General features: G+C 37.0%; 2 protein-coding genes across 3 annotated transcripts in view; one reads left to right on the top strand and one right to left on the bottom strand.

Annotated features, from left to right (window-relative positions):
* lmbr1 (limb development membrane protein 1) overlaps window positions 1–10,796 on the top strand; it is a 49,591-nt gene extending 38,795 nt beyond the window's left edge. Inside the window, exons 13-17 of one of the 2 annotated variants that reach the window (XM_079810796.1) lie at window positions 1,482–1,555; window positions 1,744–1,834; window positions 2,407–2,473; window positions 6,594–6,755; window positions 6,976–10,796. In XM_079810796.1, the coding sequence (XP_079666922.1) occupies window positions 1,482–1,555; window positions 1,744–1,834; window positions 2,407–2,473; window positions 6,594–6,755; window positions 6,976–7,061 (480 nt within the window). In that variant the 3' untranslated portion in view covers window positions 7,062–10,796. Of the gene's footprint in view, window positions 1–1,481; window positions 1,556–1,743; window positions 1,835–2,406; window positions 2,474–6,567; window positions 6,756–6,975 lie in introns of those variants that run through there. The other variant, XM_079810797.1, reaches the window with a different exon arrangement.
* Window positions 10,797–10,915: 119 nt separating this feature from the next.
* Window positions 10,916–19,364, bottom strand: part of rnf32 (ring finger protein 32) — a gene marked incomplete at both ends in the record, with an annotated part of 50,770 nt that continues 42,321 nt past the window's right edge. Inside the window, 5 exons of the mRNA XM_079803725.1 lie at window positions 10,916–11,131; window positions 16,357–16,530; window positions 18,176–18,284; window positions 18,394–18,518; window positions 18,631–18,663. Coding sequence (XP_079659851.1) covers window positions 10,916–11,131; window positions 16,357–16,530; window positions 18,176–18,284; window positions 18,394–18,518; window positions 18,631–18,663 — 657 coding nt within the window. The remainder of the gene's footprint in view (window positions 11,132–16,356; window positions 16,531–18,175; window positions 18,285–18,393; window positions 18,519–18,630; window positions 18,664–19,364) is intronic.

Raw genomic sequence — 19,364 nt, 5'->3', positions numbered from 1 at the left:
ATTGAGATGCAATTTTCTTCTACCAGGGAGACCTAGGGGGGTTGAAAAGAAGTCAATTTGTGATGTTGTTTCATACCTATAGCCTACATGACAACTGCTCGCTCTGGCTCAGCGGCAGCGCCAAGCAGATTTGAATGTTCGTTATGATCGTACTTGTCAAAGATTTAATAGACATATAGGCAAATCGTTGTCATTTAGAAATAAGATTGTGTTATTTGAATCGAAATTGTGATCTTTCAATGATTAATTGCAGCTCTACTACATAATATATAAATACACACACAATATTATAATTCTTAGTTCTCATAGTTCCTCTGAAACACTCTCAGTGGTGTTTATGCTATTATGGAGTCAGAATGGGTTGTGGTTTTATGTTGGATCAGTGATCACATTACCTATTTTGGTCTCAGTTCACATTAACTACAAGCGAACTTTCTTGGATGATTCAGTAAAGTGAGTGTTTGATGATATTTTACAAAGTGAGCTTCTCTGGTTTTTCAATCACATGTAAACTTTCTTCAGTCCTGACATGAGTATCAACAAGCAAGATTGACATTATAGAATCTGGTTCAGATTCTATCTAATCCAGTTAGAAAGATCATCATAAATATTTGTTATATGCTCTGTTGATTTTGAATTGGTCTACTGTCAAATGCACATCAGTAGAATGAGACTGATGATTGATTTTTAGTTAAGTTTATTTTTTTTACTTGTCAAGCCCAGACTAAGATTGTTTCTACATTGATAAATTATGTCAAATAAATGTTGGCTTTTATTGTAATAATTCCAATCCAAACCTTTAGATCACGTCAATGACTTCAAAAGATATTAAAGGCCTGAGATTGAAAAACTTTGTTTGCCAGCGCATTTGTTTTGGTTTCTTTTTTTTTCCACATTTTTCTCCTAATTTTTGGCAGCCATTCATTCAATGCAGCCTCTTACTGTAAGAGCACCACTGCCTTTTTCTTTCTTTTTTTTCTTTTTTTTTTTGTTTGAACACCTGCTCGCATATTATGCGTGTGTGAGCAGCGGTGAATTTAAAAAGATTTCTTTCATCTGCTTCCATTCATTTCTTCGCCAATTTCACTCCGTCTGTCCTCATTGGTGAGAGGGGAAACTTCACTAATCTGAGCTTTATACGTTTTATTTCTTCATAATAGGGTTCACTCAGAACAGCTCCAAATATTTGTGCCGCTTTTTTCTGCCCACACTGCCTGAAGCACTGAGGTGTCAACACAGTAGTCTTATTTAGATTACACCGCTTCAGTTGTAACAGGAGCCTTTGCGTTGGGCATGTCGCTAAAACACGTCCACTACATGCAGTTACTCCATGTAAGAGTAACTGCATGAGTCCAGAACCTAAACCGGCGCTTATGAGAGACATACAAAACATGATCATGTTCTGAAACCAAATTTTATATGGGGAAATTAAGTTTATGAAAATAACCTTTGACAGTAACTTTCACTCTTTGTTTTGGTAGGAGAGAAATATTGGCAATGCCTCTTTATCCACGTTTGGAGTCGCCCAGGCGGTTATTGAAATCATTCTCATGTTGTATCCTTTGCTGTGTGTGATTCTCAAATGCTGCATAAGCTCCAGTCTAGTGTTTGATCACAGATTTTGTGTGTTTATTGAAGGCACTCAAAGTTGTTTGCTTATGATTGTTGTGAGTGTGTTCTAGAGTGAAATGCTTGTAAAGGGTTTGACGAGAAACTACTGTGTTAGTCTTAACTCCCGAGCAGTTATCTGATGGTCTCGTCTGTGGTTGGCTTCTACAGTCTTCGCATCTTTCAAGAGCTCACTCCCAGAAAGGACGACACTACCATGACAACGGTAGGATCTGCAACACTGCTTCAGTTTTATGGCCTGTTGACACTTAGTTAGAAATGTCACACAAGTATAAAATATTCACAAACAGTTCATTGTTCATGTCGGTTCATGTCATTCTCTAAAAAAAAAAGTTTAGATACCTGAATATATTGTTCAGCATCTGAATAAAAAAATTACCTAACCTCACAATTTTTCCATTATAATATTTTGTATTTTCTGTGAAGAATTTAAACTATTTGTAACACTTTATCTTACAGTGTCCTCATTACATATGTTGCATGTAATACTGTAGTAAAATTATGCATAATTAAATGCCGAACCCTAAGTAAATGTTGATAATTAATAATACCCATGTGCTTAAATGTATAATTACACTATAACAAAGACAACTTAAAAGAAGGTGTAACCTTAAAATGTGTATTATTAAATATTATTTTGCTGAAAAATTGGTCATGGTGCATTTGGTCTTCTTTTTTTTTCAAAGCCATCGGCTATGGAATCTTTTGTAATTTTATATTTAATTTGGAATGATGGATGGAAATGTTTCTTAGTCTTGTTTTTTTTTTTTCTTGTAGATCATTGGATGCTGTGTGTCTATTCTAGTGCTGAGCTCAGCCTTGCCTGTCATGTCCCGAACACTTGGTAAGGTCCTCCTGGCATGAATGTATACACTATCCTTCATAAGCATCTGTGTATTTCTTGGGGTTACCATTTGATGTGTGTTTGTTTTTGGAGACTACAATTTTTATACATTTTTCCAGCTTGCAACTTACACATACCTGCAAACTCATTTCCACTGTTAAGATTTAACAAGTTGCATTCCAGCAGGATTTGCCATAGAGATTTTACACAAGAATGGAGCGAGAAAAAGGACAGACAAACAGCCATCACAATAGCTGCAATAAACAACATGGCAAGCTACAGAGACAGCTGTTCAAATAGTGTGTGTGTGTGTGTGTGTGTGTGTGTGTGTGTGTGTGTGTGTGTGTCTGTGTCTGTGTGTGTGAGAGAGTACAGTGACTCATTGGGAGCTTCAGAAAAATATCAACATTTCTGCTGTGCTGCATTGAATAGATGAAAGGAGAGGTTGCACAAAGTAGGTTTGTTTTTTGACCAAAGAATTTTAGCAAGTTTGTTCAAATAGAGTCTTAAACAGACAAATGAAAACACATTTACTATCAAATAGACTCCAAAACATCATGCATGTGGAAAGATGGAAGTCCTTCAGAAATACCTGTGTGTGGGGGTGTGTGTGTTTTGGCTGTACTTGTAAGGTCCAAAATGTCCATACTATTAAAAAATGTCTTCACTAATATAGTGAAAGCTGTTGTTAAAAAGACTTCTAAATTGGCCAAATGTTTATATTTAAGAAAATTACATTAACCTGATTTAAAACAATGGATGTCTGTGAGATGTCCTCACTAATATAGTGAAACAAACGTGTGTGTGTTCATGTTTTGTTTTTGTTTTTATCCCGGTGGGATAAAATTTAGGTCCCTGTGAGGAAACAAGGTTATAAATCATACAGAATGAGCTTTTTTTTTTTTTTTTTTTTAAATCTATGGAGAGTCCCTACAAATATTGTGTGTGTGTGTGTGTGTGTGTGTGTGTGTGTGTGTGTGTGTGTGTGTGTGTGTGTGTGTGTGTGTGTGTGTGTGTGTGTGTGTGTGTGTGTGTGTGTGTGTGTGTGTGTGTGTGTGTGTGTGTGTGTGTGTGTGTGTGTGTGTGTGTGTGTGTGTGTGTGTGTGTGTGTGTGTGTGTGTGTGTGTGTGTGTGTGTGTGTGTGTGTGTGTGTGTGTGTGTGTGTGTGTGTGTGTGTGTGTGTGTGTGTGTGTGTGTGTGTGTGTGTGTGTGTGTGTGTGTGTGTGTGTGTGTGTGTGTGTGTGTGTGTGTGTAAGCAGCCTGTTGAAAATGTGGGAAAGGCAAACTGACTTGTGACACTGATTTTTACACAGACATTAAACAACGGTCACCCTAACACTGTCTTTTTTAACATCTAGATATTTAACTCTTGATAAAAAAAAAAAGGAGTAGGTTTCATTATGTCATTACAAGGGTCTCCTAAAAAAGGAGGCCTTTGCTAAATAAATCATTTACACATGAGCGAGAGTGCAGTTCACCTAAATAGCACCTATGCCATTGTTTTACTAGAGGTTATAGACTAGGGATGCACTGAAATTAAAATTCTTTGCCAAAATGAAAAAAATGAAAAAATTCAGGATGAATGTAGCTGAAAAAAAATATATATAATAAATTAATAATTTCTGCCGATTCTGTCATTTCAGTCAAATGCAGGCTATTTTCGCAGTGTATAAAACATACAATACGCTCCAAATGATTACTCATATATGTAAATATGCTACATTAATGTCAAGACAAGACGAGCTGGCTGTTTTGGGGTAAAAACTAATAAAACCACACCTGCCTCAGCAGTAGTTCTCCCCGACACCATGTTTAAAGTTTATGACACGCCCAGCTCTGGAATTTGGGCATCAAAATTATTTCCGAACTTCTCAGTGGTAAACACTACATCAGAGGGCGTTCATGTGCAATTTTTACCTAGGAAACTCGTATTTACGATAATTCCGATAACACGTGAAGGCAGCATTAGCAAAATGCCCTTCTCTAGAGTTATTTTTCTAGCTATCTATTTAATGGACTAATAGCTTTGTTGAGGTGAATATAACGTTAAGTGACATTGTAAAGCCTACAAGCTGTTTTATAGACATTTTTCCTCAATTGAAACACTGATTGAGCGATTTACATGAGACGGGATTCATTTTCAGGGTTTTTTTTTTTCATGACATTTACTTTGAAATTTTGTAATAAAATCAACAGAATTTTAAAGTTGAGACTTTGCTTCATATTAAAAAGTAAAAAAGCACACAGCTAACATGTTTAAGTGTTGTAGCTTATCCACATTGTGTGCACAAAACAGACGCTGAACAGAGTCAAAACGTGCCATTGGAGAAGCACTTATTAAATGTCGGACACTGATTACAGGCCTCCAAAACCGTTTCGGCTGAATTTTTGGTAGCCGAAATGTTGGTGCATCCCTATTATAAACCTTGTTTTATATGATGGACAACAGGTATTATTATATTGGATGCAATTAATTTAATTCAGGATAATAGTGTGAATGTGACTGCATCCAAATATCAGGTATTCATAAAAGAGAACTTTTGAGAATAAGTTTACTAAAACAGCTAACCAACATATCTATTTCCAAGTGCTTATTCAAATAATTGGATGCATCTAATTTTAAATGCGTTTCTCTTTACAGTAGCCTTTAGATATGCAGTTTAAAGTAGATAAATTGGTCATTACCCTCATTAACTGGTCATTAAGTATGGAAAAGCCCTTTTAATGAAATTACATTTATTTGATTACATTACAAAATACTTGGCAGTTATTTTTCCCTCCTTTTAGGAAAAACCTAAAAGCGATTTATCAAGGGGGAAATCCTAAGGAAGGGGAAAAAAATTCCCCTTTTACAATTTGTCAGCAGGTTGTAGGTTTGTAAGTATACCGTTGAGCTTTGGCAGTAATTGGTGGATGCTGGATTTACAAAATGTTTTTTAAGCTGGTTGGTCAGTCTGAAAACTAAGTTTAAAGCACATCCAACTTAGAATACATATGTTTGCCCAGGGATGAACTTGACTTTAAACTTATGCATTTTCTGATGATGCTTTAGATTTTGAATGTGAAACATTGAAGTTGTTTTAAGTTGTCCTCAGGAGTCAGCCTGTTATACGCAATGTTTTATTTAGAGGTAGTCCAGAAAAGGTTGAGTTATAATGGTATTTATAGGAGCACCCAAAAGCAGGAGAGAGGAGAAAAAAAGAATCATGCCCAATAGGAAAAGCCATGATGCATTAAGTCGGGGGGGGGGGGAGAGGGAGGCAGATTGTTCTCTGAAATATGAAGCTCTTATTAAAGGCAAGTCATTTGTAGACAAACAAATTAAACAATCATTCATATGTATTCAGACAAACTTTTGGGGGGAAATAGAATGAATTTGTTTGGAAATTAGAAAATGTAAACATTCAAGAATATAAGAACAAAATCATGTCTTTTCATGAGCTTAAATAATTATTCAAATTCATACTGCACAAATGCACGTCGTTTGAATGTGCACATGCACCCTGTGGCTATGGATCATTTAGTCATATAAAACAGCTGAGTTTAACTTGTCCGTTTTGTTTCAGAAAGAATGTGTTCTTCTCGATCAGTTTTGTGTGATGGACAATAAAAAAAACTTCATTCTAACTGAAATATGTCAGCAGATGGTAAATGGCGGACTTATCTTAGGTGTTGTTATCTGATTAAGATGGAGCTGTAGTCCTTTAAGTGTCTTTCAGAATTGCCTCCTTTTTATCACGTCTTCATCATGAGCCCTCACCTGCTCTTTCAATCCTTTCTTTCCAACCATACATCTCCCCCTTTCTTCAATCCTTGTATTCATGCTCGAGACATTGACAGTGAGTTTAAAACGCCAAATCCTTTTAAGAATCTCCCACCCAAATAAACAACCATGGCACATGTATTTCATCATGAGTTTACGTTCTCATTTCACTGATGTCTTTTGTTTGATAATCTGTTAAAATAATTTGAGAATTGTGGGTTGTAAAAAAGAGAATGATTGTAAAAGGGCTTTTGTTGATTTATAAGAAAGAGGTGGTATAGTAGAGTAAGAAAATAGAGAATCTGAGAACCATTTTTTCTGTCTCACATAGACTTCCTGTGTATTACCTCCTTGCAGGAATAACAAGGTTTGATCTCCTGGGTGATTTCGGACGATTTAATTGGCTAGGAAATTTTTACATCGTACTTTCTTACAATCTTCTGTTTGCTGTGGTAACCACATTGTGTCTGGTCCGAAAATTCACGTCTGCCGTGCGAGAGGAACTCCTCAAAGCCCTCGGTAATGTATTCTGCCTGACTCCGTTCTATTAGGACTTCTTTCATCTTCGTTTATCCTCCAAATTTCTTTCTGCTCTACATTTTCCTCATTCCTGTTCTCTTTTGTTGTACTCATGTCTCTGTCTGTATGTATTCAGAGCAATCCACTGATGATAATTATACTGATCGACGATGCATACTGTAGTTTGTTAATTTTGAAATTCTTATTTCTTTGGTTTCAGGTCTGGATAAATTGAATCTGTCAAACAGTACGACGGATACAGAGTCAGGGAAACATACTGTCAACGGTCATCAGAAAACTCTGTGAGAGAAAAATCAAGACATTCTCACACAAACACATGTATGTGTATAGAGTTGGCTTTTTTATTTTAAGAGTATAGTGATATACAGTGAGAGAGCATCAAAAACAAAAACTAGAAAAAGGATAATAGAAAAAAGATATTAATGTGAGATGCTTCTAGGGTCAGTTGAAGTGTTTAGAATATGTCCATCACCTCGTCTGAGCAGTCTATCTACTATACAGTTGTACATGCCACTAAAACTCACTACAGAATGCTTCCAGCTGAAACCAATGTGAGATTCACATTTGGTTATCAATGTTTGTTGTTCAGCTTGTAAATGCTTTAATTTCAAGTGAGACATTTTTAGTTTCTTGCTGACCTGCACATGTAAAAGGCCTCTTGACTGCACCCTTCAATGGAGGATTATTATTATTACTATCTATATTTTATCTTTGATTAGCAAAAATATTAAGCTGTTTGCCAAGCTGATTGAATTTCATGTGCAATGAAGCGTGCATTATTTTCATTTAGGGCATATCATTTTCCTCCTGAATTTTTGTATTCTAGATTTTGTGCCCTTGCTGATCAGTATTTTGTAAAGTTAAATAGAACTTGTTATATGAAACCGGTTTAGGCCACAAGAGCAGTTCACATAAAAACAGCACATGCATGAAATATAAACATTTTTGATATTGACTGGAGAGACACCATTATTACATGTAATCTTAGGGCTAATATTCAACTATATTCCCTTAAAAATGGCAGAGCTTTACAATTTGGCACTCGGATTTATATACATTTATATAGTTTCAAATGTTTTAATACCAAATTGACTGGTTCTAATTAAAATGACGCTCATTACAAAATCAGTTCATGATAATATTCAGGACTTTTGACTGTCCATATCTTGCTTTTAATTTGCTTGCTTGACATGTAAAGTTAGTTAAAACGTGTTATTCTGTGTCTGCCATTGAATATGTTTACATTTAATTATGCATACATGATCAATTATTATTTATAAGATGATCAATTCTAAACGAGGGAGCATTATGATTTTAGTTTCCTCATGCTGTACTGTGACAATTCAGGTTTGTTGGATGTGACGGAATTAAGTAATGGGAATTGACAAGGAAACTCCCCAAACATGTGCCTTACTCAAACTGTTGGCATATTCTGGGTCGTATTGGAGTGTTACTACTACCAGTGGAGGAGCCTACCTGCCAAATTTCTATTTGCACTGCAACTGCTCTTGTTTCCATCGGTAGGCATAGTTCAGAGGTGGACATTATGGGTTCGAGTCACTACCAACAACCAGCTTAATATGTTATTGTGTTTACTTGAATTGGTTGCGGCAGATTGTGTTTCGGAATGTTTCGACCTGCCAGTCAATCTTGGTAATATCACCTCAATGATTTACCACGTTTAATGGATTGTAGTGTACCTTAGTCTAGAATTAGCGAGTCATAGTAGTAAAAATGCACCAAATATTTGGAAGAAGGTGAGGCACAATCTTGGGATTAAGCTTCCTGTTCCTGTTCTTAAATCTGCTGCTACTTCCTCCACAACCTTTGATACTTTGCTATGCTATATGTACTACACAAACTGATATGGGCTTTTTTCCCCTTAGTGGGCGAGCATGTGACCAGTAACATACGTCATTTGAACATTGTTATCGCTGCAGAGCTTGTTTGCCTTATTCCAGCATTACCAGCAAAACAGCCTTCAAACATCCAGTCTGTACTGAAGCTGCTTTGCTTTTTGCAAATGGCAGATTATTATATCCATGAATTTAAATGTTTTCGCACTCGCTCTCCTGCTGGATTTTAGGCCAGCTTAGCCTGTACGGTCTACTGAATTACTGGCATACGCAGATTAGAGGTGACACTCTTACGTAATGTAGGATCTTGTATATAAAGGCTGTGAAACAGGACTGCAGAGCCACGCCAGTCTGTTACATGCCTAATAAAGTTTGTGCGCTGAAATTAATGTGAAGTCCGAGCTGTGGTAGGAAGCAGCACAATTTATCGAAGGGTCTCCTTTGTAGCTATAAAATACAGTGTCATAAAAAAAGTTTTCTTTGTTTTGATTTGAACTTTGTTGAAATGTTACTGATCACACATTTATTGTACAATATGTTCTGTATAGTTTCCAAACATTTCCATTCTGAAGACAAAACCAACAGGCTAAAAAGAACATGTAGAAAACTGTTTGGCCATTCCTGTCATTTCTCTCTTAAGGCTCACTCTTCATTGTTTGTCTCTTTAACTATGGCAAGCCTCATATTAATGTAAATTATGTATTTACATGTATATACAGTATATTTCCTCTTTTTATTTTTGTAGAATGTAGATATGAAACAGGCTCTCGAGGCTCATTCATACTATGCTTTTTGTGGAAAAGGTCCGAAAATTAGTCATTCAGAATTTGTTTATTGTAAAAAAAAAAACACAAAACAAAACAAAAAAAAATCACCTCTGATGCCTTAAACAGGCTTTTTTTTTTTTTTTTTTCGTTTTTGTCTCCTGTTGTCTGGTAAGAGTGAGACAGACTGTTAGTGTGTGTACCTTTTTATTGACTAATTCACTGTGAATCCCTCTTGTGATTGTCAAATAACATGGCATACCAAAACGACAGGGTGCGTCTTTTAACTTGAGCTGGCCAAAGAATCTGTCAGGGCACTGATATGGAATATTAATGTTTGGACAGGAAACATTTGAAGAAATAGATTGGATTTCGTGTCTGCAAAGTTGGAGGATTCACATGAGGGACACTGAATTCAAAGCCTGTGAAAAGGTCATTTAAAATTGACACCTCAGTGGGTTATGTGGTTCAATATGATGCGTTGTTTTGGTATTTTTATTGTCATGGATTTAGCAAAGTGTCATGTAAAATACCTTTTCTTCCTGTTGATTTGCACAAAGAATATTTTGTAAGAAAATATCTGGGAAATAAGTGTATTATGTCAATAATTGTGTCATTGAAGTAAGCTTTTTAATGTTTTTTTTTTTTTTTTTGTCTCTGTGTATGTGTTTGTTTGTATCACTTTTGTCTGCACAAAGTTTGTAATGCCAGAGCATCTTGTGTCATTAATAACTATCAATACTGTATGTGGACAAAATGCTGAATTCTACTTTTTGGTTTTAATTTAATTGGCTTTTTGAGGGATGTTGCTGTGCCAGGCTTCACACCTGGTCCAGCACAAGGACTGGGGTGTCAGTTGGAGTGTGTTGGGTTTCTCAAAATAGAGGCATTTGCAGTGATTTACTTGAATTAACTGTGAAAGAAAAAGAAGCCTATTCCTTCCATATTCAGTTTTTCTGCTTTAGTTGTTCATCTCTCTTTCCAGTCCTTCCATCTTCTGTACAACATTGTTCTTACAAGAGCTACAAAACTAGACTATGTCAAGGATGCTGTGATATTTTCATATCATCCGTCTGTTAACTCTGACAGACAGCATTTGACTACTAGACAGTGGCCTGTCTACACACTGAAACAACTTGTTTGTTCGTCAAGGGTTAAATGTCTACAGTGTGCAATGTCTGGTCTCAATTGATTTCTCATCTGCAGCTCTAAGGGAAAGATTAATTCTGTTTCAGTTTTTGTCTGTTGCTTCTTTTACATGTGTTAATGTATTTTCAGATTTTTTTTTTTTTTTCTCCTTTTAGGGTTGAATTGCATATTTTTGTGAAGCAAAATGTTCAGATTCTCTTTAGGTTACTTTGTATTTCATTTCAGTTTACAATAAAGATTGTGGTTTTGACAACAACAAAAAAACGTCTGGACCGGATGATGTAGAACCACAAATTCAGACTTGAAAGTTTAATTGGTCTCATTAAGTAAATACACTGGAACATCAGGACTATGTAATAAATAGTGAGCTTCAATTCGAAACAAGCATTTTAGCGTAGTGTGACCGGCAGAGAGGACATTTGGGTTTCACCTCCTGGCAAAACTGCTCAAAGGCATGCAGACAGGGTTTGTGGAAGAGATGGGAACAGGACAACAACAGCACATTTCTGTCTTCCCTTGGTGAGCCATTGTCTGAGCACAAGCGGTTCAGGCAGATGGGGCAGTCCTGAACGCCTCGCTGGACCGCCTATTGGAACCAGGAAAAAGAATAATTTGTAGTGTCAATTTTTAGGTGATTAAAAAAAGTAATTTCAGTACCAGGAAAGAGCTTCCCAGTGGAAACCATTATCAGTGAGTAATCAGACTAAGTATGTGAGAACAAACAGTAATGCTGCCTGCTAATGATTTAAGTGAGAATTACACTGATAATTCTTAAAATGCATATATACCCATCCAGTTGCTTTCAATAAGGTGCTAAAATGTCAACGACATCATATATCATACAGTATCCATTTGCAAATTTAACCAATGGTCTAATAGGATCAAGCATTAATTGTGCACTACTCATAAAATGTGGTGTCAGGGACAATTCTTGACGTTTAAGAGACTATAACCATTCAAAATGCACAATGATTTATGCTGGTAAGACACCACTATGACACTGACACCAGCAATCATAGGTGCAACTGAATTGGTTGCTATTCAGATACAAAGATGGGCCTTTGTCCATTTACCTATTTGGTAACACTTTAAAATACGGGTGCACTAATATGCAATAATTCATGCTTAACTAATTCACAGATAATCATGAGTTAATGTGTGACTCATGAAGAACTAAACCATTTATTAATGATTACTGCATCAGCAACTAATGAACATTCTGTATGATTAATACATTAAGCAATCATTAAATTCTTATTAGGTACATTTGTCATATTGGATTAATTCCCTAATAACATATATTAACTAATAATGTAAATTAATGTTAATTACCACAATGGGTCAAAGCCATGCATTTCAACTTCCAGTTGTCTGCTTTAATTAATCATTAGCTTACGATTTGCAAAGGTATCATTATGTTATGACTTTACTTGTTGAGGCATGTGACTATTAACTAATTGTTAAGTAATATGTCACTGTGGTTTTGGCTTTTGAATGAATTTTGAATCAGTCGAAAAGAAGTCGAAATGCATGGCTTTGACCCATTGCGGTAATTAACATATTAATCATATAGAATGTTCACTAGTTGCTGATGCAGTAATCATTAATAAATGGTTTAGTCATACATTAACTCATGATTATCTGTGCATTAGCAAAATCCAATCTGTGCTCAATTATTAACAATTACAATTGGTACTCAATTATTATTCATGGTTATTATTATTTTCAATGTTGAAAATGTTTTTTTCAGCTTAACATTTTAAATGGAAGTGTATCACGGTTTCCAAATTAATTAAAGTGCCCCTATTATGTTTTTTTGAATATTCCCTTTCATGCAGTGTGTAATATACAGTAGCTGTTTGTGAATGAAAACGTTCTGCAAAGTTCTACATCACTAGAAAATACATTTGCATAATGCCACCTATGTTGTATGTTGTCCGTCTGAAAACAACTTGACCCGCCCTCAAATGTCATTTTACTGACGACTGCTTCTCAAACCTCGGAGTTCACAAAATGCTTGCTCTTGAAAGATGGGTCAGTACCCATGTTTCAGCTAACCGGCAAAAGGCTGATTTATACTTCTGATTTAAACTACACAATGGTGGATTAGAACCCAGAACATCTGGCACACTTAACAATAACTCTACCACTAGACCATCAAGAGCTCACACACATTCACAGCAGATCTATTTATTCACTAACATAAAGAATCTCTGGACTACAAAATATTGTGTTATATAGCAGATGTAAGGATGAAACTATCATCCCATCCCATTTCTGGATACATACACACACACACACACACTCTCCTATCGCAGAAGTATAAGTATAAATTGGGCTTTACTTACATTATTACTGTCTTACTGAAATACTTCTGATAATCAGCTGTGGGACACAATTACCTAAAACTGTCTATTAATGCAGATCGTTCTTACTACTTTGAGTAAAGATAGAGGATGGAGCAAGATTTGTTTTACAAACGTTTGTTACATCAGTCATTCACGTTAGTGCTCGGCTAACATATGTGCTGTTATTGATACAGTTCCTCCATGTGGACTGCAATAAATTAGAAATATACACATGGGTTTGTTGATGTACAGTAGATACACTTGTTAATGCTGATGGTAAGGAATTACAGTTGCAAAATATCATAATGCACCTCAAACTGAGTAGCCTATCACTGAGAAATGTCCTGTTCAAGTCGTCTTTGCAATGGAGGTTCGGGTTGAATAACTAGTTCTTCCAATGTTTCATCATTGATATGGACTGATATGGTAAAATCGACCCCATTGTTACTGTCTTTACAGTGTGTACAATCTGAGCTTTAGAAAGCCTCTGGAGCTGAAGTTTATGGTAATGGACGTTTTGTTTCCGAGGTGTGCTGTATGCCGTAGCGTAGACCAATCACAACAGACTGGGTCATCTGGCCAATCAGAGCAGAGCAGGCTCTTGGAAAGGAGTTAGAGAAACTGGGATTTAGAGGATTCATCCGATGAGTCATTTGACTCAAAAAATGTGGTGATGTGCAATGTACAGGTGCTGGTCATATAATTCGAATATCATCAAAAAGTAGATTTATTTCACTAATTCCATTCAAAAAGTGAAACTTGTATATTATATTCATTCATTACACACAGACTGATATATTTCAAATGTTTATTTCTTTTAATTTTGATGATTATAACTGACAACTAAGGAAAATCCCAAATTCAGTATCTCAGAAAATTAGAATATTGTGAAAAGGTTCAATATTGAAGACACCTGGTGCCACACTCTAATCAGCTAATTAACTCAAATGGCCTTTAAATGGTCTCTCAGTCTAGTTCTGTAGGCTACACAATCATGGGGAAGACTGCTGACTTGACAGTTGTCCAAAAGACGCAAGACACAAAAGGTCATTGCAAAAGACCGCTGTTCACTGTTCACAGAGCTCTGTGTCAGAGCACATTAATAGAGAGGCGAAGGGAAGGAAAATATGTGGTAGAAAAAAGTGTACAAGCAATAGGGATAACCACACCCTGGAGAGGATTGTGAAACAAAACCCATTCAAAAATGTGGGGGAGATTCACAAAGAGTGGACTGCAGCTGGAGTCAGTGCTTCAAGAACCACTACGCACAGACGTATGCAAGACATGGCTTTCAGCTGTTGCATTCCTTGTGTCAAGCCACTCTTGAACAACAGAAAGCGTCAGAAGCGTCTCGCCTGGGCTAAAGACAAAAAGGACTGGACTGCTGCTGAGTGGTCCAAAGTTATGTTCTCTGATTAAACTAAATTTTGCATTTCCGTTGGAAATCAGGGTCCCAGAGTCTGGAGGAAGAGAGGAGAGGCACACAATCCATGTTGCTTGAGGTCCAGTGTAAAGATTCCACAGTCAGTGATGGTTTGGGGTGCCATGTCATCTGCTGGTGTTGGTCCACTGTGTTTTCTGAGGTCCAAGGTCAACGCAGCCGTATACCAGGAAGTTTTAGAGCACTTCATGCTTCCTGCTGCTGACCAACTTTATGGAGATGCAGATTTCATTTTCCAACAGGACTTGGCACCTGCACACAGTGCCAAAGCAACCAGTACCTGGTTTAAGGACCATGGTATTTCTGTTCTTAATTGGCCAGCAAACTCGCCTGACCTTAACCCCATAGAAAATCTATGGGGTATTGTGAAGAGGAAGATGCGATATGCCAGACCCAACAATGCAGAAGAGCTGAAGGCCACTATCAGAGCAACCTGGGCTCTCATAACACCTGAGCAGTGCCACAGACTGATCGACTCCATGCCACGCCGCATTGCTGCAGTAATTCAGGCAAAAGGAGCCCCAACTAAGTATTGAGTGCTGTACATGCTCATACTTTTCAGTTGGCCAAGATTTCTAAAAATCCTTTCTTTGTATTGGTCTTAAGTAATATTCTAATTTTCTGAGAAACTGAATTTGGGATTAGTTGTCAGTTATAATCATCAAAATTAAAAGAAATAAACATTTGAAATATATCAGTCTGTGTGTAATGAAAGAATATAATATACAAGTTTCACTTTTTGAATGGAGTTAGTGAAATAAATCTACTTTTTGATGATATTCTAATTATATAACCAGCACCGGTATATGAGAAAATTAAAGTGTTTTTTTACCTTTAATGCATGTAAACCTGTTGTAGGAGACCTCCAAAACAAAATTAGGAAACTTTAAAAAAGCATGATGGTGCACTTTAAGCAGCACAGCTGTTTTCAACATTGATAATAATAATGTTTCTTGAACAGCCAATGAAAATGATTTCTGAGGGATCATGTGACACTGAAGACTGGAGTAATGATGCTGAAAATTCAGCTTTATCATATAGGAATGAGTTACATTTTAAAATATATTGAAATAGAAAAAGTTCACAGTATTACTGTTTTACTGTATTTTTGAAATGCAGCCTTGGTGAGCTGAAAGAAACTTCTTTCGACAGCATAAAAAAAATGACCGGTAATGTTAATTTGTACATAATCATATCATACATCAACTAATTGTTTCTATTATTCTTTTATTAGAAAGCATTTGCTTTCTAGGCCTCTGAAATGCTGATGTTCCATGTCACAGTCATGAACAGACACATGCCTTGTTCCGTGCAAGTGTTTTCCTGTTACATTATCAGGGGAAAATGATTAGCAGATTTATGGCCGCTGTGTGCAGCTCGTATCACAGTTGAAATTCAGTTGAGTCTAACAGAAGGTAGGTGTGCAGCCATAATCATTAACTGACTGTCAGCTTCCTTTATTCAGCGAAGGCCAATTGCTTCGCACAAGACGTTTATAATTGTTCGCTCTGTTTGTCTGGGTGGGAATGGGTTGGTTCTGACTTGAACTCTGCTAACTCTAGGTTTGAGTCTCAAGTTATCTGCCTGACCTCTCATCCAGAAGATAAAAAATGTTTCCTTTTTTAGTGGATCACCGCCATTGGCTGCCTCAACGCAATAACAATGAGGCCCACTGAAATGCCAAATCTTTTCTTCAGCTCGCAGGTAATGAAAGGCTAGGCATGCATTATCCACACAGCTTGTGTTTTTTAGTAAACACAGTGGATTATTTCCACTCATTCATTAGCAAGGTAAACAATCATCTCGTGGAGGGTTTGATACTGTTGAATTGGAACATCTGTGCTGCCAGTGCTGCTAAAGCGCTCTGGAACAGGTGGCGGCATGTCGGGCTAAGGGCAGGACCGAGGAGCGACTGCAGAGAGGGATTAGAGGCATTGATGAGCTGCTCTTTTATAAAGGTACACTGGTATTTCAGTCTCCGTCTGTATGTGTAGGTGAAGGAGCAGCGGCATTATCACAAACCTTCTCTTGAGCTTCCAGCCAGTCTTTGTCCTCCATTTCAGAAACACTCCTGTACTTGTTGTCGAAGCGGCGCAGGATGTCGTGGCTCATGGCCACCGAGCGATCGATATCGTTCAGGAACGCTTCCACGTCTATGCTGCATGACTTCACCAAGCTGTCGTTCATCTCCTGAAACTGATTAAGGAAATAAATGACGTGAAAATGGGTCTCAGTCAGACTTGACCAGGCAAACTGATGTTCCATCAAAACATAAATCAATTCCGAATCTTACACTGACGATGAAAGGATGTTAACAGCCAGATCAATAACAATACGAATGAATGTATAAAGGAAACTTTTTGGACAATCCCAGAAACTGACCTGCAAGATTAAGCATGCACAGGTACACACACACACACACACACACACACATCCTGTGGCGGCTATTGCACCGAATGACATCAGTGGTTTCTTTATAGCTGTATTTGATCAGTAATTAAACAGACATTAAGCGTTCCACAGAGTTCAAACGTAGACCTTCCTAAAGAAGGACAAACAACACTTGGCAATGTGAACTCTGCCTCCTCACATTCAGGAAAAAGAGAGGGCAGGTACAATCAATCTTAATGTCACCGATTTAACTTTCTAATATGTTGACTTAGTGAGGTACCTGAGGGGAAAAAAGAGCGACTAGTTGATTGAAAACCTATCTAAAAGCAAAGTGATAAGCATACTACATTCTTTCTCTCTTTTGTTCCATATTGTTTAGCTGGTTAACTGCTTCTTGGTGTGCCAAAGGTCCAGATAAACACAGACAAGCACTACAACACATTTAACTCATTCGTAAGTTACATGTTAATATATCCACATAGTATTTTGTTATATCTTGGTACTAGCAACACCAAGATTGTGGGTCCTAGGAACACAAACAAATGATCAAATGTATAACTTGAAAACACTAAGTTTATGTAATAATAATAAAAGCTTTAATTGTATAACACCTGCCGTACAAGAAATGCAGCTCAAAGTCCTTTACGATATTACAAAAATTACAATAAGCACCAAGTACTTCACATGAAAAACAAGTAAAAAATACCTTAATGAATATATCATAAGATAAAAGGTGATACCAACTATATATAATGATAATAAAAGCTCAAATTAGTATGCATAAAATGCATACAAATGGAAATGAAAACCAGGTAACAATAAAATACAACATAATACATAGAGCAATCACAACTGAACAGTCCCTAGGAGCAGACAAATGTAAAAAAGAGTCAACCCACAAAGGAAAACAATACTGTCACAGGGGTCATAATAATACTCTGTTCTTCAAAGCCGTTTCAGAATATTGGTTGTATTGCTAGGAGTCTGTGATACTTGCTGTCAGTTCCAGAAACGTAACCAAGACTTGACAGTTGCTGCCTCACTAGATGGCAACCTTTGCTTTCCCTGGGCTGTGGGATAATGAGGGGCTGCGAGAATAGACGTCTGTGTCAGTGAGGTCCCTGACCAACAGCTTCTAACCACTTTCACCTGCTATCAGTATCCTGCACTCTGAAGGGTCAATGGGTGCATGAAACCGCCATGGAAAATAACAGAAAAGGCTTCTCTTTTTTTAAGCAAACTGTTCTAATCTCACAAGTCTAGTACAAAAATAATTTGCGAGAATTATTTTCATTTGGCATAATAATCATTAAAAAATGACTAAATTACCAGACAAAAAAGAAAAGTGGCAGAAAAGTTCAAAATATTGTAAATATGAACAATACAATAATCTAAGTAATAAACTTAAAAAACCCTATTGTATAGAAGAAAATATCTTAATTAATGTTACCTTTTTTTCAAAGAATCTTCGTCTTAACTGTTGGTCTGTCGGAGGCACGCGTTTCCTTATATTGCTGTACCATTTGCGAACAAAGTAGCCACGCCAGAAAGCCTGTATTCTTTTTTTTTTTTTAAATAAGAAAAACAAGACTGTTACAAGATTATTTAAGAGACCTGGGAGCTATTTAGATGTAGATTGTCAATCCTCATGAACTTCTACATCTTTACCTGAGAGCACACTTTTCTCGATAGAGCTGAGCACCGTCATAGATCACCCTCGTCTCATACTGCTCTTTCCTGCACATCGGGCAGCTCTTCCTGCCTGAGAACTTCTCAAAAGACTTTAGACACACCTGAAATTAGTGGCACAAATAGACTAAATCACTAACTCAGAGTGATTCCCATAAGGTGTTATTAAAGCCTCCATGCAAATCCATGATGTTGCAAGGATCTGTGGTGACTTACTTTGTGAAATACATGGGAACAGGAGAGTAGGACCTATACAAACATCACAAAAAAAATCATTAAACATTCTGTCCTGACTATTTTTAGGAGCGACTATAAAATTATCTAGTATACTGTTTTCCCAAATGTAGCATGTGTGGTTCGCTGGTAAATCTAGCCAATATATATTAAACACTACACTGCCATGAAACAGTGTAGAGGGCTGAAAAAAGAGTTCTTAATAAAATACTGCATGATAATGAACTGAACAAGGTGGCAAGTGTGTTTATGAACAGAAGATGTGTTATTCTGGAATGGTAAGCCACCAGAAACACCAGCTGAGAGTGTGTGTGTGTGTGTGTGTGTGTGTGTGTGTGTGTGTGTGTGTGTGTGTGTGTGTGTGTGTGTGTGTGTGTGTGTGTGTGTGTGTGTGTGTGTGTGTGTGTGTGTGTGTATACAATATATCCACATTTCACTATATACAGGGTTTAATATGGAGTTAGCCCCCCCTTTGCAGCTATAACAGCGTCTCCACTCTAATTCATCCCAAAGGTGTTCTATTGGGTTGAGGTCAGGACTCTGTGCAGGCCAGTAAAGTTCCTCCACAGTAAACTCGCTCATCCATGACTTTATGGACCTTGCTTTGTTCACTGGTGCGCAGTCATGTTGGAACAGGAAGGGTCCATCCCCAAACTGTTCCCACTAAGTTGGGAGCATGAAATTGTCCAAAATGTTTTGGTATGCTGAAGCATTAA

The sequence above is a fragment of the Gobio gobio genome (assembly GCF_949357685.1).
Source record: "Gobio gobio genome assembly, chromosome: 2".
In the NCBI taxonomy this organism is placed as follows: domain Eukaryota; kingdom Metazoa; phylum Chordata; class Actinopteri; order Cypriniformes; family Gobionidae; genus Gobio; species Gobio gobio.
This window is presented reverse-complemented; position numbering and strand designations above follow the sequence as displayed.